Below are 25557 nucleotides of genomic sequence, written 5' to 3'. Positions count from 1 at the left end.
ACATGAACCATAGACCTAATAAATGGGGAATGCTACAATGACCCTGTCTTATTTTTGGGGAAACACAGTATTAAAAAAACTAAGCACACACTATTGAACGAACTATACGGCATACTACAAAGATCGAATATACTCTCAACTACTGTAACACTATTGTGTAGTTACCGGAATAAATATCTGTGACTGCCACTGCCTCCACCCATGGAGGATCTCTTTGACCATAAACTCTATGAACTGTAGACTTCAGTTGCTGCTAGAACTAGACTTTATTAGAGTGGAGGGATGGAGGACAAGAATTGGCAGGATAACCATTTCTTCCCATCCCAACAATCCACAAGAGGGCTTAGTTAACCATATTTGCCCCGCCATTACTCTCAGTCCTCAGCTGGGTTCAAGTTCCCTTCACTGGGTCTCTGGTATTTTCTGTTTGAGGCTGGGGTCAGCTTCACAACACTGGCCCCAGCCAGCCGATCCCTTTCAGGCAGGGCCAGTAGGGAAGGGCCAGTTCAAGTTCCTGACTTCCAGCCTTTCATCCTGCCTTTGGATTTGGCACAGGCTGTCATGAGTTCAGCCGGAGATCCGGAACCTGAGGGATTAACTACAGCTGAGGAGAATGCTGAGCGATTAGAAGCATAGACAGCTGAATCGCCACCAGATTCTCCTCCCCCAGTAGCCAGGGTGAGGGCTAGACTTCAGCAAAGACTTATGATTCAAAGGTCAGAGAATCGTTTGAATGCTGCCCGCAGAAACATCAAGTCAGCTAGTCCTGAGTTTTGACAGGATGAAAGGCTTCCAGCAGTTCAATGACTGTTTTGCTATATAATCAGCTCCCAGATGGCTGGGAAGCTCGTGGAAGCAACAAGTCAAATCTCTGGCTTGCATCCATGCTCCTGACTACCTGGACCCTTGGCTTTGGACTCTGACCCCAGACTACGTTGTGTGATTTGGCTTTGGACTCTGACCTCGGGTTATGGTTTGTGATTTGGCTTTGGTATTTTTGTACTGGCTCTGAACTTCTGATATTGGACTGGTTTATTGGACTTTGCTGTTGAAACTCCCAGGAATATGATACAGGCACTCATTGTGGCACTTCCTCCATTGGTGCTATTTCTGAGTTTGGTTTGGGCTAGTGGACTAGGGCTTGGAGAGATGGCTATGCTGCCTATCCAATCCTCACCCTCAAAGTCAGTTGAGGATGACGAGCCGTCCCCCACTTTCTCCTTCTCATTAAATTTCGGATCCCACAAACTTGGCCCCAACCTCCCTCTCTCTCTTCAGATGCAACTCATCTGCTTCTCTACTCCTACCTGGGACCCCACGCTTGCCTTCTGCACCCTTAGACTGCCCTGCCACTGGGGTCTCCATGAACCTTGCCAGGGGGTTTGAAAAACGTCCAAGCCAGACAGCTCACTGTCACAATATGGAAAAGAACAGGGAGAAACAAGACACAAACAATGGGCCGGACCCCCTTCTGATCCCTCCCTTTGTGAGCTTCATGGCTGAAACACAATCTAAATCTGGATCGTCTCTCTCTTGGTCCAACAGTCTAACTGCTACTAGCTGAAAGGGCTTCTGGTGGCTACTCTCTAATTGTAGACATTTTTTTCCTCTCATGGCCAGGCTGTCCCCACAAACATCTCATGTGGTCACCCAGGGAGGCTTGTTTTAAGACTGTGGTACCCTCACTATGAAGAGGATGAGAGAAAACCAATTCAGCAAGGAATCAGACGGTTCATTTTCCCTCCCAAGTAGCTTGCCCTTCTTAAAGGTCGGAAAGAAAACATGCTATCTGGGTTTACTGACTCTGCTTTTCTTTTAACCCTGAATTTATGACTCATGATGTCTTCAGAGTTGTACCACTGGGAACCCTCCGGAAGGCTGGCTTTATTGTTGTAAGTCTGCGAGGAGTGTTGTATGTTCTTTATTGACTCGTTTGTTTAGCCAAATCTTTCTCTTTCTTACACACATGCTTTTAAAAAGCAGTCTAGCTGCTATTAGGGGCCTCTCTTGCTCTTTTTTCCCCCCCTCTCTACCACTGCTTGCTTTTTTCCTCCTCTCTTAAGAGACAGCTCGGCCTTAAATAAACATCTGGCAACCACCAGCTGCCCCACATCTGGGCAGCGTTAGACGAGTCTGGGTCCCGCAGAAGAACAAGCCGCTTGTTTTCAGAAAGTCAAAAGAGGTGGTTTCCTGTATGGACTGAAAAAGGCCAGCAAGTGGGGAGACGTGCAGAGAAACCCACAACCAGACAGGTAAGAAACAACCTGCTTTCACCCTTACCTCGCTTTCTAGAGATCAGGGGAGATGCAAAACCTTTAGTTTATTTAGTTTATTTTCAGTTTATTCATTTGGATTTCTTTTAAAGAACATATTCATCTCTCCTCAGCCAGGATTCTGAGTTGTATAATACTTTTATTAGATCTCAATAAAGGAATTACTCAATCTGGAACTATGTTTCTATAGATGGGTCACGCAGCTGCTTTTTCAGTTTTCTCTGATAGGCTGAAAACCCTTTACATCCTTACCTGGAAGGAAGACCCATTAAATTCCATAGAGCTTCCTTCTTGAATAGACATACATAGGATAGCACCATAAAACCCTTCTTATAAATCAAGGACAATTCGTGGTCCAAGCAACTGGTGTACCTCGCCCTAACATTTCAAGGCGAGATGCACACATGCGCACACGTGCTGTCCTCGGACCACAGACTGCGTACATTATGAACGTACATCAGTTTTGCCCAAAGGATACAAACTACCTGCTTGTGGGAACGCTGTAACTGTCTGTTTGACCAGGTACTTTTCAGTGCATCAGGCTATTGGGTCACCTACTGATGTTGTGGCTACTAGGCATAAAGAATATATGTTCTCTCCCATACTGAAAGCAGTACGTTTCTATATATAAGTTGTTCAGAAACATGAACAGGAGGGGATAGTTGAGCTCATGAGTTTCCTTGTGGCATTTGTTCGGTCACTGTGGCAGAAGCATGCTAGACCAAGCAACTTGGCTCTGATCTGCTACATCTCATCTTTCTTTTTATTTCTTAGATGACTTGGTACCTGTTTTTTAACTAGTTTCACAAAGTAGCTTACTTTTTCTTTTAATGTCACAAGGGTAAATATATGAGCATTCAAAAGAAGAGAACGCACGATAGCATTTCCTAAGAGCATTAGAGAACAGTACCTGAAAAAGACACAACTTACAAAATGTTTTTCACAGTTCTTTCAATCAACTTCTGTCTAAAATGAGGCATGTTTAGTGTTGTTTGCTTTGACTGGCAGCAGCCCTCAGGAATTTAGGTGGAACAGTGATACAGTTTTGGTAATTTTAAGCTCTGCCTTCATGGTTTTATGTTTAGCTGGTAATGGGTACTACCTCTCTTGGTTCCACATGCAATAAGCCAAGTCCCTGATAAGCCCCTATAACTCTGCCCTAAAATCCTGCTATAATGCCAGCACTGCCATAAATGTTGTTCCGAGGTACTTTAATAGAGGAATGGCCAGCTTGAGGCCCTCCAGATAGTATTGGACTCAACTCTCATCAGCCCTAGGCAGCATCAGCAATAGTGAGGGATGATAGGAGTTGTAATCCAGCCGTAGATGATAAGGATCATAGGTTCCAGTTGGGATAATGAATAATAGTACCTTTTATAGTCTGAATATGATTGTGTCATCAGCCACCGTCTGATGAGCAGCCAGTGTTGTTAATACGATTGCTACTGTCAAGACTTTTGCATTGTTTGCCCCCTGACCCCTCCAAATACTACAATCCTGCATGCTGTGGAAAATACCCCATGTCTCTGATAAAGGGGACCACTGTCTGCAAAAGGTCGTGCTGTAATGAATTTGCAAGTTTTTAAAGTGTCAGTCTTTGCTGTTTTTGCTACAATTGAATGCCACAGGTGGCCTTTTGGAGGCCCTCCATACCACGGCTTTAACAGGAGATGCCAGGGTTCCAGCTGGGACCTTATCTGTGGAAACGTTAACACTACGAACTGTTATGCTTTTTTCAAACATTCATTTCCTTTCTTTCTCAGCAGGACTCTTTCCGTTGAATGGCTTTAGAGCAGGCCAGAACCCAACGGGGAGAGCAACAGAACATGTTGTAGCAATAGGAAGAAGTTGATGCTAGTCCTATAATAATTAGTTACGTGCCACTATATCAGAACTGGTATATAGTGACTCTAACAGGGCTTCAAAGTAAGTGAGTGGTTTTGACTGTTCCACACACCTAATGGGTTCCCATGGCTGAGTGTGGGAGCCCTAGCCCATCTCTCTCCTCACTACATCACACTGAGTATAATATAATATATACACATGAAGAAGGTTAATGACAAGGATAGGACATCTCTCCAGTTATTCTAGGTAGCATGGTGGTCATGCTGGTAGGGGCATTTGGAATCGTAATCCAAAACCGGGATGTGGTGGCGCTGTGGGCTAAACCACAGAAGCCTCTGTGCTGCAGGGTCAGTGACGGAGTGAGAGCCCGTCACTTGTCCCAGCTCCCACCAACCTAGCAGTTCGAAAGCATGCAAATGCAAGTAGATTAATAGGGACCACCTCGGTGGGAAGGTAACAGCGTTCCGTGTCTAAGTCGCACTGGCCATGTGACCACGGAAGATTGTCTTCAGACAAACGCTGGCTCTATGGCTTGGAAACGGGGATGAGCACCGCCCCCTAGAGTCTAACACGACTGGACAAAAATTGTCAAGGGGAACCTTTACCTTTACCTTTTTAATCCAAAACAAAAAATTGTTCACGTGACCAATTAGAGCTAAAGACAAGCAACTCTGTAAGCCCTTAAGCCTCACTACAAATGGCCGGTAGAAGGAAGGGGAATATCACTGTTTTGAGTCAAAAGTTGCACTTTGGACTACAGCTCCCAGAATCCACTAGTCGTGCTAGCACGAGGGAATTGTCATGCAAAAAGTTACTCTTCCAAATTCTGGAACCAGAATCTGAGATCCTCACTAAAGTCAAAGAGTGTCTTTGTGGACAAGTTAACCTGCTCTCAATTTCACAAATTCTGTAGCAAAATAATTGCTCTTACCGTGAAGTAGGATTGGAAGAGGAGGCGGTTAACCACTAGATAAGATACTACCAGCCAGTTAGCTACAGTGGGAAGTGTTTTCAATAACAACCATGACAACGTTTGAGATGTGCCTCCACAAGATCTTAGTCAGCCACCTCATTCTGTTGTGGAGGGACTCTGCCTTCTCAAAGGCTATTACCCGCAGAGTGCAAGCTCTAGTCTTTTTAATTTGCCGGTAAGGTTTCAAGAATACCCCTAAAGCAGGAATGGGTAGCTCTGAACCCTGTCGGGAACCTTGCACAGATTGCCAAAGATGAAAAGAAGAAAGAAAATCAGAAATGGCTCAAAGTATTATCTCCAGTTTTGTAATTTGCCATGTTCATGTTTGAGTTAATTAGTTTTCATTAAGCCAAAAAATAACTTTTGTTGAAAAAAAGAGGAGGCTGGGGGAGGGCTGGGGAAGCGCAAAACACCCCGGGAGGTGCATGTGGCCCAAGAGGCACATTTTGTTCATCCTTGCCCTAGACGCTGTCTGTGTGTCAGTTGTACAGAAACCACCCGATGCCCATCTAGCAATGACTCAGCCACAGCAACTACGTATGGAATACAGTGGTGCCTCGCAAGACAAATTTAATTCGTTCTGCGGTTAATGTTGTCTTGTGAAAAATTCATCTTGCAAAATGTGTTTTCCCATAGGAATGCACTGAAATCTAATTAATGTGTTCCTATGGGCAAAAAAAGTGAGAACAAAGTCAAGTTTGGTTTACAAAGGGATTATTAAGTGCTCTTTAAAGCCGTACATATTGTGCAGATGATTTTAAAAATTTCAGTCGAAAAACGTTAACTTTTTAAACATCATAGAAAAACATTTAAAAATCAGCAAATGTGAGGCAGGGACAAAAATCAGAAAACATTCGTCTTGCGAAGCACGGCCATAGGGACATTTGTCTTGCGAGTCATCAACCCCCATTGCCAAAATCATTTGTCTTGCAGTATTTTTGTCCTGCAAGGCATTTGTCTTGTGAGACACCACTGTACTTTCCTAAGGGGAGGGACTTCCTGTATCAATGAAATCATTGATCTCCAGGGTATTCAGAGCATAGGGTTTACTATTTTAACTCCTATGGTTTTGATGTATAGGCAAGTATGGTCCCTGTATGGCTTTATGTCATGTCCATGGAGGTCTACTTTTTTTATGTTCAACCTTGTTTTATTGTGATCTTCTAATATTTTTCTTATGTTAACATTGTGTGTGTATAAGACTGTACTGTATCACACCTAGAGAAGTCATTTTTAATGAACCATTTAATGACACACTGGCCTAGACTGATTGCTAATTACAACTTAAGTAGATCCATTAAATCAACTGGATTTACAGAAGTGTTGGTTTGCCATTCAGCAATTCATTCATTGATTTATTCTCGCTGCTAGCGATATGTCGATCACAATTGTGTCTAATTCCCTTGTGCTCTTTGTGTCATACTAAACAAGCTAAATGAGAATGTTTAAAATTATGGCATGCAAGATCAAAATCAGCCCAATTAGAAACAAACATATGGGAAGAACATTTATTGAGAAATAATTTTAAAAGCACTGCAAGAGATCTAGAAGTTATGTACCAAGACCATCATCCCAGCCCATTCAGTCGAGACTTCACCATCCCAGAAGCAGAACACTTAATGCCTAGAAATGAACTGGCTACTTGGCAGGGCCCTATCTCAAGAAAGAGGTAACCCTTTAATAAAATAAATAGTCACTGCTACCCAACCGATTGTGGGTTTATTGTTTGGTCCTGTTTAATACAAAGAAAGCAGCTGGAAACTCTCATTTTCTCTTTTGATTTCTGTTTACCCGAGAACTTTTAAACTGTTTTGATGTTTTCCCCTTTGCTCGCCTCTTTCTGTCAGGATTCCAACCGTCAGCTTGCTTCTGTGTGTTTGTAAGACGTTTCTTATTGTTTATTTGCTAAGATTTCCTGCTAGCTAGACAGTCCTGTGTACACTAGCTTAAATTGCTCTAACCTTCCTGCCTCTTTTCTCTGGTTTTTCCAATTAACTGATTCTTAGCCATGGTTAACTTTAAACTTAGCATGCTTTTATTGCCAGATACAGTCAATTTGAAACGGTGAGTAACCAGTGTTAATTGTTAGGAAGGAGACGCTGGCTTGAATGCATTGCGTCCTGGATTGCACAAGGTACTTGCAAAAGTATTCAGGATGCAAGAAAGAGACAACAATCAAAGCTTGAATCAACAAGTCCCAGAACCCCAAGTTGTGGCTGAGAGATTTGGAGATCTGTGATCCCAAAAAGTAATTTTCCCAGGCTATGAACTCTGTTTCCAACATCTCTTGTGAAGATGAAGCTTCATGGCCATAAAACTGGCTCTGCCTTCTTCCAGAGCAGATAAAATATGTCTTAATTATAGCTGCCTATCGTTAAGTCCCTCTTCCAAGAACCTCATTCTTCCTCTGCCTCCAACCTCTTTTCCCCTGTAATTCATAATTCTATTTAGTTCATATAGTATATACAAATTGACATTGATGAAATACCACCTGTGGTCTTCTCATTCTTGTGTTAGTGATTACAAGGTTCAATGTAGCAGATCAGCAATGAGCGAGCTTTGTCCTTTTTGATCTCTTTTGTTAACCTTGTGACTTTTCTCCTTTGTCTCAGCCTGATTTTGCTGCTGTTCCACATGCCTAATATTCGGCCAGCTAGAATCATCCTTCAAGTACTTAAGATGCCTCATGGAGCATCCCCCATCCTGCTTTTTCTCTGGGCTAAAGTGGTGTCTTCCACATGGCACGAAGGTAAGTACATCAACCGTCCAATGTAGGGAGGGAGAAGGAATTGGTTAAAAAGTTAGCTTTACAGACTTAAGTAAAGGTAAAGGGTTAGTCCAGCCATGTCTGACTCTAGGGCATGGTGCGCATCCCCGTCTCCAAGCCATAGAGCCAGCATTTGTCCGAAGACAGCTTCCATGGTCACGTGGCCAGTGCAACTAGACATGGAATGCTGTTACCTTCCCACTGAGGTGGTACCTATTTATCCACTCACATTTTACATGCTTTCGAACTGCTGGGTTGGCAGGAGCTGGGACAAGTGACAGGAGCTCACTCCGTTGCGTGGATTCGATCTTATGACTGCTGGTCTTCTGACCTTGCAGCACAGAGGCTTCTGTGATTTAACCCGCAGCGCCACCACGTACCTTTGCAGAACACAACTCCCAAAATACCCCCAAAAAGCATGGCCATTGGCATCACATGCATTTTGTTCTTTGGGTAACAAGTTGGAAACACTGCCTGCTGGGAGGAGGACTAGACTGTGTTGAAGAACACATAGTTCTCCAGATGTTATAGGACTACAAAACTCATCAACACTACCCAGCATAATCAATATTGAGGGACAATTGGGATTGTAATCTAACTGCCTTGGAGGACCACACATTCCCCATTCCTCCATTCGGTGGACCAAAATTGTCTGGCTCTATTTTTGAGACAGGTTCCTATTTGAACATTTGCTTTCTAGCCAGCCATTGTCTCCTCCTTGGTTGGTTGAGCTTCCGCCCCAACCGAGACCACAGTCTGTCCATAGAATTGCTGGGTGTCTTCTCTAAGTCGGCCAGCTTTGTCAAAGAATCTTGAAGAAATAAGATCCAAAGAGAAACAAATATGTGCCCACAAACCTCACGCCCTGCTCTTTCGAACCCAAGACCCCCCTCTTGGGACCGAGGGTGGCGCCTGCTTTGCTTGGGGTCAGAAAAAGGGAGAGGACCAACCAGAACAGATGGGGCTAGGGTCACCTCCGCAGATGGCTAAATATAACTTTTCCTTGCCCCCCCCCTCCCGGCTGCAGAAGCGGGAGCTAAGTTTTTCCACATGCCCTGCCTGTGGCTGAAGGGGGGAGCATTTGGCAAGTGGAAGATTGTCTGGATTTGTTACAGACAGTAAAAGGGAGAGGGGAGGTGCAAGGAGGAGGGGAGAGCTTCTTCCTTTCTTTCCTCCATTCGGCTGCCAAGGGACGTCTATTCCTTGGCTTGTGTGTCCTCTTAAAAAGCCATCTATGCGCTTGTCTGTGCTAGGGAAGCGAAAGACTTTCAAGGGAGAGGGTTCTTCTTCTTGCAACCATTTACAAGCCCCTGGGAAACCTTGCAACAGATGTGCTTGGCCAGAAGTGTCTGAGGCTTAACAGGGCCTGGCCTGTATAAAGTTTGGCAGTTTTTCCTGGCCAGGCGGCTGTGACTTTTAAATAGCAGCAGGAAAGAGGAGAAACGGGAGGCATTTCTCCCACCCTCCTTCAAAATCCGTGGCTGTGCTCTTTAATTAATTGGGAGTTGGTTATAAAGATTCAGAGCTGACAGAGCTGGCTGATTAACCCAAAACTGAATTCCTCTACCAGGGGACATCCTGCCTAAGGAGCGATATGGCAAGTATGCGAGGGCCTTTTTCAGCCTGAAGGCCAGATTCCATTTGGGAGAAGTTCTCCTGAAGCATGTGCACAAGCACACGTACACACAATAGGGCAGCGTCCTCAAGCTGGAACCTGCTCCAGGTGTGCCAAACTAGAAGACTTATAAGGTTCGACCACTATACCGGCCTAGAAGAATGAAAGTTGTGGTCTATGTATACCTGAAACAGGTCACCAGGCTAAGGAAGGATAACAGAGGTCATGCTATAACTCAACACCAATTATGGGGCATAATTCCTTGTATACCAACACTACAGTGGCAGAGTCCCCACTTGGTTTCCATGCACATGTTTCCCACCCAACTGTATTTTCTGCTTCTGGGCTGAGGTTGCCTTCGAAGTGGCAATCTTGCCACAGGTAAAAAAGCAAAGCAAAATATGCTGCTTATATAGCCTGCCCAAAGTGCTTTTAAAGCAGTTTACAATGTAATTATGCAAGCTACATACAGTGGTGCCTCGCAAGACGAATGTAATCCATTCCACGAGTAGCGCTGTCTTGCGAAAAAATCGTCTTGTGAAAAGTGGTTTCCCATAGGAATGCATTGCAATGCATTCCTATGGGAACCTCGCAAGACGAATGAATTTTTTTCATCTTGCGAGGCATTGGTCTTGGGGGTGGGGGAACATCTTGCAAAGCATGGCCATAGAAGAAGCCATCTTGCGAGGCACCATAGCGATTTAAAAAAAAACCATTCGTTTTTGTGGTTCTTTTGTCCCACAAGGCGTTCATCTTGCGAGGCACCACTGTATTGCCTGCCCCATAAGCTGGGTACATAATATGCCAGCCTCCCGTTGGGATTGAAGTCACGTCATGAGCAGAGTCTTGACTGCAGTACTGCAGTTTAAGCACTGTGCCATGCTTATGAGCAGAGCAGGGGTGCCCCATCCTGAAAATTTCAGGCCAGGCATCCTTCTTGAATCATGAGCCACCCTAAATGTACTGTATCTTGGGTTCTGGCCTATCCGTAGCCCTAGAACTGGCTCCCAATGGGCTCAGGTAGCTGGTTCAATTCAGAGAGGCCTGCTCTTCCTCTGGGCATCCTGCTACCAGTTGTAGGCAGATTGGATAGCTTCAATATGTTCATTTCATTTTCAGCACCACAGGAGCTGCGGCCACTGTGGGCCATGAAGGCTGAGTCAGCCCTTTCTCTCTTGAGAAAATGGAAAGACAGAGATTTCTGGTGGCACAGGAACTTAAGGAGGGAGGCAGACAATCATGTGTGGGTGGGAAGACTGCTGGGAAAAGACTGTATTAATCAGAGGAAGCTAGCCCTTTTGATGAGGACATCACTCCACATATCATCTCTCCGGGGCAGTCGCCTCTGATGTTGTGCCTCCTGGCCAGTGTAGGAAGGCCACTCCAACAGGCAGGGGGGGAGCCCCCAGACGCCTGCATTTATTATGACATCTCGTCAGCCTCGAGACCCAACAAATCCCCTCTCAGAACTGACACATCGCTATCAAGGAAAGAGGAGGCTGAAATATGTGGCGATTTGCTTAGCAGAGAAGTGGCTTCAGAGCAAACGCATGGGGGTTTAAATGCCTCCTTTCGGGCATGAGAAACTGAAATGAGATCGAAAGGGAAGACGGGTCTATTCACACGGGCGAGAACTAAAGAGATTCAGACAAGTAGTTCCTGGATAGCGAAGCAAATGAACGGTGCCTTCTGGAATGTGAGGGAACCCAGTGGAAAAGTAACCTCATGGGGCTGGAATTCCATCTACCAGCACTCTCTCTCATTCATTCAGGATCCAGATTCATTCTGTGCCATTCGCCACAAAACCTATTTTTGTCTCATGAATTTCCCCCATGCTCTGTTCTGTCCATCTCTGCAGAAAAAGTAAAGGAATTTGGGGGGGGGGGTTTCCCCCTCTTAAGGAAAGAAAAAGCAACAGTTAACACAATATCTCCTGATCCAGTGGAGGTTTTGAGCTATAATATCACTGCTTTTTCAAGGATTATAATCCTGCAATTAGAATCCCCGATTATTCTGAGATCCTGCTCTGGAAAATTTAGGCAGACACTTCATTCCAAGGCAGGTTTTCCATGTTAGATACCCAAAAGATCACTTGAAAAGGCATCTCATAAATGCCAAATAATGAATACAAGAAATGGTCTTTTGCAGAATTAGATTATTGATCTGTCGAACCTCATGTTACAGAAAGACTCTCACAGGCAGTAGGACCACAGGGCCTTGGAAATTTTAAATGTATAGGATTGCATTACACAATTATTAACAAGTTTTGACTGCAGCTTCACCAGCAAACCAATTTGGAGTGATTTGGCTATGCTGCAGTTTGATTCGCAGCCTATCTTCCATTTCAATTCTCTGTTAGTGATGATTACACAGAGACTGTGGATTGATTCAGAGCCAGTACAAACCCAAGGATCTGGTGCAATCCATATTTCAGTTCACAACCCCCCTTCCTTCCTTCCTTCCTTCCTTCCTTCCTTCCTTCCTTCCTTCCTCTGCGCCCACCTCTGCCAATCCTTTGACGGTGCATTGTCATCCTAATTGGTTTTTAAAGGATTGTACAGTGTTAAGGAAAAAGTAGCAACTTTCTAAAGTCCTTCATAATTTACACAGAAACATGTAGTATTTTGTCAGAGATGTTTCTATTTTGTAGCAATTTTTTTATTTTTTTCTGTGTCAAAGTGATTTAGCACTAAACTAAACAATACGATGACTCAGTGATAGATTGGATTTATTTTTTAAGAAAATAAAAAAATTCAGGGACATTCAAGAGACAGATCAGGGGGTGGACATTCCTGTAGTCCCCAAAAATCACACCCCGACCACCTACCTCTCCACAACACCACTTGCAGACAGGCCCCAATCCTTTCCCAGAAGGAAATAACTGATCCCACAGAGAAAAGTCCCTGTGAATAACTCCAGTTTTTTAAAAAAATTAGTAGCCAGCAGTGACAGAGAAAACAAACCTCTGTGTCAAGAGCAAAATGGGCCAGACTGATTCCAATTAGCCTTCGTGTCATGTGGCCAGTGTTTTAAAAAAATCAAATTCATCCACTTTATAACCGGCGCGAATCCTGCGGTGTTTGGTCATGCAGTTGCTGCCTCAAACTAGCAACTGCACTCCTGCAGGAGAATGTTTATTGGGCTCAAGAGCCCATCCAAAGAAGTGGTTTTAAAAAACCACCTAGTTTACTGGTTCTGTGATCCCAACAAAATCCTCTTTACCTTCTGGCCACCACCAGTGTAACCATTTCACATGGGAAGGAGGGTGGCCGTTTACACATCATGAAAAGAGAAGATGTGTATCACTAAAAGGGAAGACAAAAGAGATCATTGATTTGGATAAGGATGCGGATTCTAATTGCTGTACAAATGAAATATTAGGAATTTTTTGCATAATTTAGAGAACTGCTATACATCATCTCTGACTGGGGAGGACTGTGGCCAGCTGACCCTCCCAGATTTATTGCCCAGATACTGCTAATCGATTAAAGGCCCCTGAACTCCCTCTTTGTGATTCCCTATCTTTAAATCAAACCAGGACTGGCCACCCCTTTAAACAGAGGTCACCTTCAAAGAGAGAACTGCCCTCTGCAAGCCCTTTAAATAGGGAATAGTTGGCCACCCTAAAGAGAGGAAAGCTGCAAATTAGCATCCCTGATGATTTACTGCTGTGTCAAAATATTGTTAATTTAATGCATGTCACCTCCAGACACATGTGTGGGCTGGAATGCACAGTCTGAGGGATGCCTAACATTTTAAGACAGAAGTGTTTCGTTTTGATTTGATTTGTTTTTCCCCCTTATATTTCCCTCTCCGGGCAAAGTATGAGGGAGCAGTTAAAGTTTGGCAGTAGCACATCTTAGCAGATTGGTTTCCTATTTCTCGGGGCAATATTTATTCAGTACACATAAGAAGCAGAAATATACACAGCGATTGCTCTGAGGTTCCGGGCCGAATTCTAATAAGGAATTAATTTAGATAGCCCTATGAGTCTGATGGAAGGGAGCAGAAACATGCGTGGATTTTTTGAGTGATGGAATGGACTTAATCTGCTCCCTGGTCCTCTATATCCCTGTGGCACTTCCTCTACTTAATGAAACTGGCACAAGAAATTCTGTTGCCTGCTAACAAACTGATGCTGTAGCTGCTGTGGGGGAGAAAATATTTACATATTTTGTGAATATTGATACTGGAGGGCTATCTGCTACAACTAAAGCTTTATTTTGAAATGGGAGAGCCAGTATCATTTGGAATTTTATTTGCAACCTCACATACTGTCTGCAATATGTGGGACTGGGAGGAACATTTTTCTGGGCTGGGGTGATTATCTATCCATCACTAATAAATTATTCTTCCCAACCTTTGATTTCAAAGAAAGCCCCATCTCTTTGCTAAAGTCTGCTGGAGTCAGTTGTTTGTTTGCTATTGATCTGCTTGCAACGATGAGGAATTAAACTTTTTTTTTTCTCCTACAAATGTCTCTGAGTTACTGAAGTGGACCATCTGAGGAACTTGTTGCTATTCTCTCTTTGAGTCTCCGTACTTCTGCTGTGTAGCAAAAAGGAATTTTACCAGAAAGACTCTGCAACAATTTAAAAACATAAGCCCAGTGCTCATTTTCATAGAATAAGCTAATTGCAGCACAAAATGCTGTTTATAAATATTCGCTTCTCCTATGATATATTCAGTACAGTTGATTCTATTTAATTCTCTAGTGTCCATTCTCTGTCTCTGTTAGTCTCCTAAACCAAAGTGGCAGCAATCTTGTCTTTTCTTGCATGCACCCACAAGAGGCGGAGGATTGGGGGCGCGGACACGAGTCTCTGATTCTACCTACAAACTGTGCATGCACAGCAAGGTTAGGTAAAGGTTCCCCTTGACAATTTTTGTCCAGTCGTGTTCGACTCTAGGGGGCGGTGCTTGTCCCCGTTTCCAAGCCATAGAGCCAGCGTTTGTCCGAAGACAATCTTCTGTGGTCACATGGCCAGTGCGACTTAGACACGGAACGCTATTACCTTCCCACAGAAGTGGTTCCTATTTATCTACTCGCATTTGCATGCTTTCGAACCGCTAGGTTGGCAGGAGCTGGGACAAGCGACGGGTGCTCACTCCGCCGCGTGGATTCGATCTTACAACTGCTGGTCTTCTGACCCTGTAGCATAGAGGCTTCTGCGGTTTAGCCCACAGCGCCACCACAGCCCACAGCACCACAGCAAGGTTATTAAAAAGCAAACCAAGGACACTTAAGATTATCAGCTACAGGCACCGAAACATTGCCAAAGACTTTCTTGTCCCCCATCCCAATCAATAGGATCATTGTCCCACATTCAAGCCCATTTAAAATACTCTGGGTGATTCTGGGGTTCGTAGTCCAAAACAGTAACTTTTCCAAGCTCTTTCCCCTAAGATCATGAGACGAGACTATTCTAGGTTGGGTATGGATGCGATCCGTCCAATAAACTTGTTACTTCTTGTTTCTTCCCTCCTTATACTAGGATCTGGTTACTATGCTGCACAGGGGCAAACAAATGAGGTATATGTTGAGGAAACCCCTCATGTCCCTGCTCCAGAATATCGAGGTATGTTGTTGTTTTAAAATTGATGAGCTTAAAATAATCCTCAATCCTTTTCTGCATCTCTTCTGTGCTTTCTGGAAAGGCTCAGACCTACTCAGATTGTACATGTGTAACTCAAAAAAAGACTGAATTCCACAACGGAAAAAAAATTGAAAAAGACAGGCGACTAGTCCTTAACATGTAAGCTGATCTGTTACCACAAAGGAGCATAATCACTTGGGGGTTGTTTATTTCTTTTATCACACCTTTAAGTCTGTTTCAACTGGGAAGTTTTAACGTTCTGCTTTAATTAAGATTTTGTTTTTACCCATACTTGTTTTTATTTTCATCTGCGTTTTATGGTTGCTAGCTTCTCTGAGCTGTATTCTTAGTGGAACAGTGCAATATAAATGTGACAAAATGATCAATACTGATTTGGGATTAAATAACTAGATAAACAGATAGACAAGTGGAATCCACAAACAGCTTTTAAATGCACCTAACAAATCTAAATACAAAGAGAGCTCTAATTTACCTCAAAAACAGCAGAAGATTGCAATGAAGTAGTACTTTCAATTATCTTCCCCCAGGCTTGTTTTCATGGGTTCAAATGGAGCAAGGAGGTGCAGGCTAAATAGGGGCACTTTGGGTCAAGCAAAAGGGCAATATGGCATTTGGTGGGATCCCCTCATCCAAATGGTTACTGGAGTACAAGCAATCCCATTTGGCTCTGTTCCTTCTATTGGGGATTTCCGATATCCTGAAGTGGCTTAAGAAGAGAGACAACTCAGGATATTCACAGATGTGCTGCATCACTTACAAAACAAATTAGAAATAAATTTTCTTTGCCTTCTCTTAAAGGGCTAGCCAAGAAACTGCACAGCCATATCCACCAGTGAGTACTAGACAGCCACTGGTCTTTCTCCTCTGCCTTGCTAGCAGGTAACCTAGCAGGGTTTTAAATATGTCAGAGCAGTCCAAACTCAGAGCACTCCAGCACCATAGTCAGATGGCACATCACTAACCTTTTAAGAAGAACACCCTATGACTTGGCAACTTTATCCCCCCCCCCCAATCCACCCAGTCAGGATGCCAATGAGTATAACCGCCTTCTAATATCCAAAGTTAGGCAAGGAGAACAAAATAAAACAAAGCCACACCATAAAAAAACATGAAAAGCAGCACACACAGAAATAATACATTGTAGATTCAACTGGTTCCTTAAAGCAGCAGCTATCTGCCCGAACATGAAGGCATTAGATAGCCCTACTTTATTTCTGAAATGGGGGGAGGGACCTGAAATACAACAGCTGGGGGAAAATAGCTTATGGGCAGGTGTGTAGGGAGGCCTATGGCCCTCCTCACAAGGGGTTTTTATTGTATTTTTTTGTAGGAAACAAATCCAGTTGTCTTTTTCTCCTTCTCTCCAGTTCCTCAGTGGTGCCACCTGTTAAACATCTACCACGGGGAGGCGACCTGCTATTCTCCTCGTGGAGGGAGCTACCGCAGCAGCCTGGGGACCCGCTGTGAGCTCTCCTGTGACCGGGGATACCGTTTGATTGGGGCGAAGTCTGTGCAGTGCTTACTCAACCGGCGCTGGTCTGGGCTTGGCTACTGCAGACGTAAGTGCTGGGTTGTGAGACTTCCCCTCCCAGAGGCCCCATACGGCATAGCCAGTGGTCAAGGATGCTGGGACCTGAAGTCCAAAAATCTGGACACCCAATGGTTGCAAACTATTGGGACCCCCGTGATCCTTTCCATCTCTAAAATACTACAAATCAAGTACAGTGATGCCTCACGAGACGAAATTAATTTGTTCCGTGAGTCGTGTCTTATTGTGAAATTTTCATCTCGCGAAGCATAGTACTAATGATTGTGTGATGTAAAACAAACACCACCACCCCAAAAAAGGGGGGAAATTGGTCTTGCGAAGCACAGCCATAGAAAAATTCGTCTTGCGAGTCACCAAAAAAATCCCAAAACGCTTTCGTCTTGCAAGTTTTTCATTGTGTGAGGCATTCGTCTTGCGAAGCATCACTGTAAAACAATCTGCATTTTTCTTACAAAATGAGGTTCTAATTTAAATCACATCTTAGCTATAAGATTTGACCCAGTTTGAGGCTAGGTTTTCTGTAGAGTGTCGGTGGGAAATATCTAAACTTCCAGGGAGTTTAGGTCCCAGTTCCGAAAGCCCCTTAACCATTGAGTATGGTGGGTGGGCATTGAAAACCTAAACATCTAAAGGGGCAAAAGTTCATAAACTCCTGGGGTAAAGCCTGCCTCACTCCAACCCCTGGCCCCCAAAAGGCACCCTGGGGTCAAGTTCCATGAAACAGCTAAAGATCATTGCCGTCATTTCCACCTGCAGAGATTCGGTGCCATACCTTGCCGGCCGTTCATCATGGTTCATACCAATGCTCAGATGGAGTGAAGGTGGACTCTCACTGTGACTATACCTGCCAACCTGGATACTCCCTGGAGGGTGATCGCAGCCGTGTGTGCATGGAAGACGGACGCTGGAGTGGTGGCGAGCCAATTTGTGTAGGTAAATTCTCACCCTTTCTGGGGCCCAGCAGTCGGCTTTTCACCCTGGCTGGCCCTGCATGCAAATCCACCCGAGGTTAGCAAAGTTACTCTGAGGACTACAACTTCCAGAATCCTTGAGCCAGCACGACCCTTGGCAATAAATGGTTGGGAAAATTGTTGGTGGGGTTTAAACCCCTGAAGTAACTTTTGCAGGCTTTGTCTGATACAAACCTCAGCCAGTTCCTTTTTTTGCAAAAGCAGTAGGAAAGCAAGATGGGCGGGGGGAGAGACTGTTGGGAAAACCTGCCTGCTCCAAAGCTTCCAGAACAATCTGAGCCAGGCAAAGGATGGTCCATGACTCTATTGCCAAAGTACCGTATTTTTCCGTATATAAGACTATACTTTTGTCTAACATCTTTAGACTAACAATTGAGGGTCGTCTTATACACGGAAGTAAGCTGAGGAGAGAACAAAGACAAGTGGAGGGGAAAGCAGGGATCAAAGCAATCCTGCAGTGCTTTGATCCCTTTCCCCCTACATTTGCTAAGCCGCACTTAGATTTTTTAATTTTGGATTAGAAAAGTGGCAGGGTGTCTTATACATGGGGGTGTCTTATACATGGAATAATACGGTACATAGCCCCAGTATCTCTTCTGAGGTCCCTCAACTGTGCAGGACCCCTTATGTCCCCCTGCTGGAAAAAAGCAAAGGTGACGTGAAAAGTGTTCTTTTTCTGCTTCCTGCAACAAAATAAGGAGCAGGACCCACAATAAAACAAAACAAGCCAACCTTCACAGATCTGGGAGGGGCAAATTGCCACCTCAACCCGCCCTTGTAACAAGTAGTCGATTCTAGAGGCCTTGGGGAACATTGTTCTTTCACATGGGACCCGCAACAGAAGGTTTGAGGGTGGTGGACTGTGGCTCTTCACAATGCCAGTTCATGATCTTGGCAGCAGGAAAGACTGTGCGGTACCAGGCAGCATCAGTGACCAAGGCCACAGAGTGATGGGAAAGTGGTGGGCACAAACAAGAGGAACAGTTGGCTTGTCCTTCAGGCTTCAGGTGGACATTCTCTCTCTGTGTGTGTGTTTGCTTCCATGAAGTTATTTTCTCCTTCTACCCAAGCAGACATAGAGCCTCCCAAACTTCAATGCCCCGAGTCCCGAGTGCGATTGGCAGAGCCAGGCAAACTGACAGCCGTCGTCTATTGGGATCCTCCCCGGGCCAAGGACTCTGCGGACGGCATCATCCGACAGTGAGTTTGGGGAGTGGGGCAGAAATGGCTGCCCGAATTCAGTTCTGCAACAGGGGCAGTCGCGCTGGGGTTTCCTCACACGACCCGCCTGCTCACCCCTGACCAAACTCTCTTGTCTTTGGAGTCCAGAGTGAGACTCCGAGGCCCTGACCCGGGATCCGAGTTTTCTGAGGGAGAGCACGTGGTTCGCTACTCCGTCTACGACCAGGCCTACAACCGGGCGAGCTGCAAGTTTTTTGTGAGAGTCTATGGTAAGTTACTCAATACTCCCTTCGGATCGTATTTAAGAGGCTGAGTTGCTCGTGGTCTGAAATTGCATGGGTTGCCGTTACCTCTTGAAAAACAAAAGGGGAGCCATGAGGGAAGTGATGATGGGGAGCAAAGACATCCAGTATCACGGCATGATTTGATACCTACTCAGACAGAGTGGATTTATCCTGAGAGGCGATGCGTTCTTGGTGCCAACAGTCATTTCTAGCAGAACAGCTGGAGAAGATCTTTCGCTGGAGCCATAGGAGGGGGAAGAGCATTAATGCCTTCTCCAGCCTTCCCATCTCAGCCTGCCGTATGAATCAGTCCCCACTCTTGCATAGTTTTGAATTTCTGGTAAAAATTCTCTTTTGCTACACAGCAGAAGTACAGAGAACCACTGAGGAGAAGAGCGACAAAGTTCCCCAGAGTTTCCTGTAATTACAAACTTGTGTATGCTGCTTTCTTTACTGCATACAGAACAAGCCCCTGAACAGATCAACAACAGCAACAAACAACTGCCACTAACCAGGAAAAGAGAGGGATAGCACACTGAGCAGAGAGGCAGAGCTCTCTCTGAATTTCAAAAGCTCGAAAGGAAGATCAGTTAGTGCTGGATAAATAGACAATTATCCCAGTCCAGAAAATTTCCTCCCAGTCACTCAAACTACAGACAGCATACGAGGTTATAAATAAACCTCCAACACCCACTTCCAGTTGTTCCAGGATATGTGTACAGCCACCTACACTCCTTTCAAGTAAATTAGTTATTTGGCAACTGAATTCTCACACTGAGAGCTAGAGAGAAAAACATTTTAGGAGTATTGTATACTATTTGGAATATTCCTGGCACTTTAATCCCCCAAACTAACTTTTCCCATTTCAGACCTGCCACGAACCTGAGGTATCTTTCTAAAGTACTGCTCTTCAACTACTTCTACCAGTCCATGTTTTAAAGGGAATGCACTAGGACACACACTCAGGAAGCAGATTTACAGTGGCATGAAAGACCAGCAAAGAGTTATTTACTTTGCTTTTGTCATCTCTTTGCTTTCTTGGCAATATTTCAGGGATGGGGTTATGTTGACCTCTTGGGCCAAAATATCCAGGGCACTAGCCTAAAAAGCCATGGGGGTGGCGTTTCCCTCTCTCTCATGCAGCAAAATGTTTTTGACCCGCTCTGGAAGATAAACTGCTTAGAACCTGGTTTTATGAGGATATTTGTCATCTCATATGATAAGAACACTTTACGTAGCATTCCCCTGTAGTCTGTGTTTTTTTCCAATTATGTACCATTGCAGGGTGGAATGGAATTGTGAGGAAACTATAGCATGTTTACCTCGCATACGACAAGCAAAACACCACTCTCTCAATGGTTGGACTACAATTCCCAGCATTCCTTACTGTTTATGTTTGCTGGGAGTGATGAAAACTGTAGTCCCACACTATCTGGAGGACTGCTCTTTACCCATTTCCGGTTTATGGCAACTGCCCTGAGCTTTACCATCAGCCTCCTATAATGTCAGCGCCTCTCCTTGTTTGGATAGTTTTATGAGATGTTTCCTTCTTCTTGTTGGCTGACTTTCCCTTTGGCAGTGAGTCGGTGTCCTGTTCTGAAGGCGCCCGAGCACGGCTACGTCACCTGCGACTCAGCCGGTAACAACTACGGAGCCACATGCGAATACCACTGCGATGGGGGTTATGAACGACAAGGAGCACCCTTGCGGGTTTGCCAGTCCAGCCGCCAGTGGTCAGGCTCTATGCCTATTTGCACACGTAAGTGTTTCTTGTGAGAGAAGGAAGCAGCTAATCAGCCAGACCCGAGCTGCCCTACTGCGCCATGTTGCTTTCACAGCAGCCAGCCAGATATTCCAGGGAAGTCCACAGGCGGGCAGGACATGAGCGCAAAAACACTGTCATACTGCTTTTCCAGAAGGTCTACTTGGTGGTGGTAGTTGGATTTATATACCACCGATTTCAAGGGACTAAATCGATGTCCCTTCATACACCACCTGACAGCAAGGTGCATATTTCGATTGTGTGCTTTGTGAAGAAGTACATGTTTTTGCCTTATCTCTTATGCCCCCCCTGTTTGGCTTCATCAGATGAAGGTGAGTTCTCTGGTATTATAAGAAAGTGAGAAGACCGTCTCTGTTCACCTTCTCCCCAACAGGCACCATTGTATGCACCAAGCATGTCACTCCTTTACTCTTTTGTGTGCCTTCAAACCGATGACGGAGGCACTGAAGGGTTGAAATTAAAATGTTACATCCACCCTTTCCTGCTGCGCAAACAGATGCCCTCTGAGATCCCAGTTGTAGAAGTGTGTGACAGCCAGCCAAGCTAATCTGGGAAAAACTGATAATTTCTTTCCTTTCTTTCTTATAACAAAGAATAATAAGATTTACACAATGGGCAGAACACAACAACATGGGCACGACTCGACATTATGCCGGCAATATTTATAATAGCACCGAGGTGGAAGTGCTGTTTGGGAATTGGGAATTCCTTCTTGCCAGGTGTAACACTGAGCACATTTACACAGGCACAACTCTACATTATGCCTCTGTGAACAGGATTTGGCCTGTTGCGTGTATGTCTGGAAATAATTCTGAGAGATGGAGCCCATGGCGGCTGAAAAATAACTCAAAAGTGGAAATGTCGTACACAGTTCATGGGGGGGGGGCGGGAATGGGTTTGTTTTTAGAGCATTGTTATCGAAGATAAAATATTCCACACCCTACATGAGGTTTCTACTGTCATTGCTTTCAATGCTTAAAACTTGGCAAGAATTTTTGAGGAGGGAGGGGTGGCAGCTGTGATGGTTGAGACCCTCCCCCAGCCCTCGCCCTTTAAGTCTGCAGCCATGGCCGCTGGGAACTAAAAAGAAGCCTTGTGCTTATGTCCCCCACCGAGGGCTTAGGTCAGGCTTATTTTTAGCAGCCCAGTGCCACGAGTCTCTGTGGCAACCAGCTTCCTCATCCAGTCCGTTGTCCAACAGCTGCGGTTTCTGCTTCAGCCCCTGAAAGAGGCTGGCCTCTGCCGCCACCCCCATTCATTTACTGTCCCACACCTCGTCCACCCTTCCTAGCATTCATCACTGGGCCAGCCTGAGCAAAGGCAGCAAATGTGGGATGTCACGCAGGATGTTGCTGATGACTACCTGACTATAAAATCAAGACCCCGAACCACCGTCCCTGCCCTGCTTTCGTGAGATCTCACAGGACAAAGAGATCTGCCAGTTTTGAAAGCACGCAAACTATTTTGTACCTTTGGGCTGAGACTCCTACACCGATATGGATTTTGGAGTTAGTTGAAGGTTTAATCTATTCTTAAGAGCCTTTTACTGCCAGGGGTAAGAGAGAAGCACTTGTGGCTTATTCTCTGCCATGTGCCACAGTAGCTTAGCCAGCTTTGGCATTGTGACCTTGAGGAAGCATTTGCTGCTCCATCTCAGGCTGCAAAATATCTTGAGCCAGCAGAGACCATAACAAATTCCCATCTTTCAGCCATGCAGATCAATGTTGACGTAAACTCTGCTGCGGGCCTGCTGGACCAGTTCTATGAAAAGCGTCGGCTGCTCGTCATCTCTGCTCCAGATCCTTCCGACCGCTACTACAAGATGCAGAACGCCATGTTGCAGGTGACCTAGCCCAGCTCTTCCACCTTCTCTCACCCTCTCCTGCCTCCTACAGCAGGCAGTGAACAATGACCATTGCTTTTTTCCTCTCTTTCCTGCAGCAAGCCATTTGTGGGCTAGATATGCGTCACATCACTGTCATTGAGCTAGTGGGACAGCCGCCTCATGAGGTGGGGAGGATCCGTGAGCACCGGCTCTCCGACAGCATCTCTGAACAGCTCAGGTTTGTGTCTGCAAGGAGGGGATAAGGGCGTTTCTCAAATAGAGTCTGTGTGGTGCTGAGTCAGATCCAGTTCTTCTGACAAAGTTCAGGCGCTGACCTTAGGCTGATGTTGACCGGGATTGTTAGGATGATAAAAGCGTACCCTGGTGCCTTGCTAGACAGTTACCCCACATGACAGTTTTTTCACTAGACATTGACTTTTTGCAATCTCTATAGCGATTCGCAAAACAGTGATTCCTATGGGGGAATTTCGCTGGACAATGTTTGGTCTCTGCTTCGCAAACCAGGTTTCGCTAGACAACGATTTTGACAGCTCCCTCCATGCTTGCAAAACAAGTGTTTTCGGGACCTAAGCTTTGCAAGACAGCTATTTAAACAGCTGATCGGCGGTTCGCAAAGCGGCTTTCCTATGGCCGATCTTCGCTAGACGACTATTCTTCCCCATTGGAACGCATTAAACAGGTTTCAGTGCATTCCAACGGGGAAATGCTTTTCACTAGACAATGATTTCGCTAAACAGTGATTTCAGTGGAACGGATTATCATCGTCTAGTGTGGCACCACTGTATATGGTAAATGTATTGAGCAGCATTCATTAGTTCTTCAAAAAATATCTAGTCAAGTTATGGAATCCTTGTAGCAAGGCAGGATGATAGGAATTAGCCTACGTGAATGTTAAAGAGGTTAGACCAGTGCGTTGTGGCTTCTCCACATGTTCTTGGACTATGGTACCCATCAGCATGTGATCATTGGTCATGCATGATGGGTGTTTCAATCCACCAACATCTAGAGGATCACAGGTTCCCCTCTTTTGTCATAGGGCTTAGGGCAGGGTTGGGCAACTTAAGCCCCCCCCCCTTGCTGGACTGTAATTTCCATCAGGCCTAATCAGCATCAACTGTGGAGATGGAACAAGGGCAATACCACTCAACAACATTAGGAGGGCTACAAGCTGATCAACACTGGCTTAAGAGCTTGGGCATTCCTCAATTACACCTACAGAGTATTAGCTACTCTTTGCATGATTCCCGTCAACCACTAGTTTCATGAATGCCACAGCCATGTATTTTCTTTGCACCTCGGTGCAGGTTCGGCATATGCTTGCATGTAGTTGGTGGCCCAAGAGCCTTCTGGCTGGCTCTTCTCTTGGGGCAACCGTGAACTGATAATTCTGGGATGCATTGTTACTTCCTCCCTAACGATGGGCTACTAGCTGTTCTCCAGCAAGTGCTTCTCAGTCCCGGCCAATCACTGCTAAGGGTGAAGAAGCCTGGGAGTTGCAGGTACCTTGACTACACATTTATGCTAATCCTCAAACTTGGCCCTTGCTTACTGCTCTTCAGAGTTGCTCAGAGCCCTTCATGCCTTTAACTCAGCCCTCCTCATAATATTGTTAGTTTGCAAAGATACCAGTTATGGTGGAGTGGGGGGGTTGGTCTCAATTGGCTGTAAGCAGCCCGGTGCACTTTTGAGCCAAGGACTCCATCTCATGGTTCACATCACTTTTTCTGCAACCAACCAACCCCCCCCCCCCCCGAAGCTCTTGGGCAAAACACCAGCAACAGGCGCCGTTTTTTGTTTCTGCAGGCAGTTCCTCCACATGAGCCGCTACCGCTTCAATGTTGTGCTGCTCGACAAAGACGGCGGGGACCGTGAGCGCTACATTCAACCCGTGACACCCGATGAACTCTTCTCCTTCATCGACACCTACTTGCTCAGCAGCCAGGAACAACTCCAGAGGGAACAGAACAGGGATGGGTGCGAGTGACCACAGGCTGGCCCATTCCCAGAAGCAACAGAATCCTTTCCACCTCTAATCCCCCCACCCCACCCCGGCCTTCTACGAGAAAAGCAGGGAGTCCCCTTTCAGCCTTGTAAGTCGTCAGAGGTGAAGCAGAAGAGGAATGGCTGGATTAAGACCTTTGGGGACAGCACAAGCAGCCACCCCAAGCTTACAAGAGGAACTGAATTATGGCTCTTGATCATTGCCTACATAAACAAAGGCAAAACAATAATAATTGTGCCTGTAGGAATTATTCAGGAAAGCAAGTCTCTTGGGTTGCCCTGCTTTTTTTTTTAATTAATTTGCCAGATGAAAATTTCATTCGCCAAATACCCTCTTTTTCCATAATATTTTATTTATACTTGCTAAATAAAAACCTGGGGCAATTTGAGGAAGCCCATTTTAACCATACCTACATTGCAGCCGCCAAATCAAATGTCTGACTGCTAAAACAAAACAATAACTGCAGATGGCAATCAATGTGATGGATGGAGCCCCCCCTGCGTGCATCTAATGTTCGTTCTTCATGAAGTGCCTTCCATGTGAAGAGGATCGTATGGGGAGGAAACACCACCAGAGGAGGGACGGTCTAACCTCTGGCTACCCTGACGTTCAGGACTACCATTCCATATCATTGCCCACCATGACTAGGGCTTCTGAGACCTCAAGCCCCAAACACGGAAAGGTCCAAAGATGGGCCCACAGCTGAATCAGAGGATAGTACAGAACCCTTCATCGTCTTTCTTGTCATGGTCACAAGCCATCATCATACAGGAGATCAGGGCTTGGGAACCTGCGAGACCCTTCAGAGGTTTTTGGTCAGTCTCTTATCTCAGCCCAAGTCAGCGTGGC

At 45.3% G+C, this 25557-nt stretch overlaps 1 protein-coding gene across 2 annotated transcripts; it reads left to right on the top strand.

Moving 5' to 3' along the window:
• The first annotated feature begins 1443 nt into the window (after positions 1-1443).
• SRPX2 (sushi repeat containing protein X-linked 2) lies at positions 1444-24993 on the top strand. Of its 2 annotated transcripts, none has more exons than XM_072980982.2 (11): positions 1444-2252; positions 7704-7840; positions 14969-15052; positions 16459-16650; positions 17397-17573; positions 18685-18811; positions 18941-19062; positions 20657-20836; positions 22570-22703; positions 22802-22923; positions 24510-24993. In XM_072980982.2, the coding sequence occupies exons 2-11, from the start codon at positions 7726-7728 to the stop codon at positions 24688-24690; spliced, it is 1434 nt and encodes a 477-aa protein (XP_072837083.2). In that variant the 5' UTR covers positions 1444-2252; positions 7704-7725; the 3' UTR covers positions 24691-24993. The 2 variants fall into 2 exon arrangements, with proteins under 2 accessions (XP_072837083.2, XP_072837082.2); XM_072980981.2 differs by having other exon boundaries at positions 18682-18811.
• The last annotated feature ends 564 nt before the right edge of the window (positions 24994-25557 follow it).

This window comes from Pogona vitticeps, chromosome 11, assembly GCF_051106095.1.
Source record: "Pogona vitticeps strain Pit_001003342236 chromosome 11, PviZW2.1, whole genome shotgun sequence".
Lineage (NCBI taxonomy): Eukaryota > Metazoa > Chordata > Lepidosauria > Squamata > Agamidae > Pogona > Pogona vitticeps.
The sequence above is the reverse complement of the archived record's forward strand: the minus strand, read 5'-3'. Positions and strand labels throughout refer to the sequence as shown.

Excerpts from the sequence above, each read along its gene's own strand:
- SRPX2 (XM_072980981.2), top strand. The coding sequence starts at position 7,726 with ATGCCTAATATTCGGCCAGCTAGAATCATCCTTCAAGTACTTAAGATG. Across the intron at positions 17,574-18,681 it reads TGGCGAGCCAATTTGTGTAG|CAGACATAGAGCCTCCCAAA; the intron begins GTAAATTCTCAC and ends CTTCTACCCAAG. Across the intron at positions 22,924-24,509 it reads AGCATCTCTGAACAGCTCAG|GCAGTTCCTCCACATGAGCC; the intron begins GTTTGTGTCTGC and ends TTGTTTCTGCAG.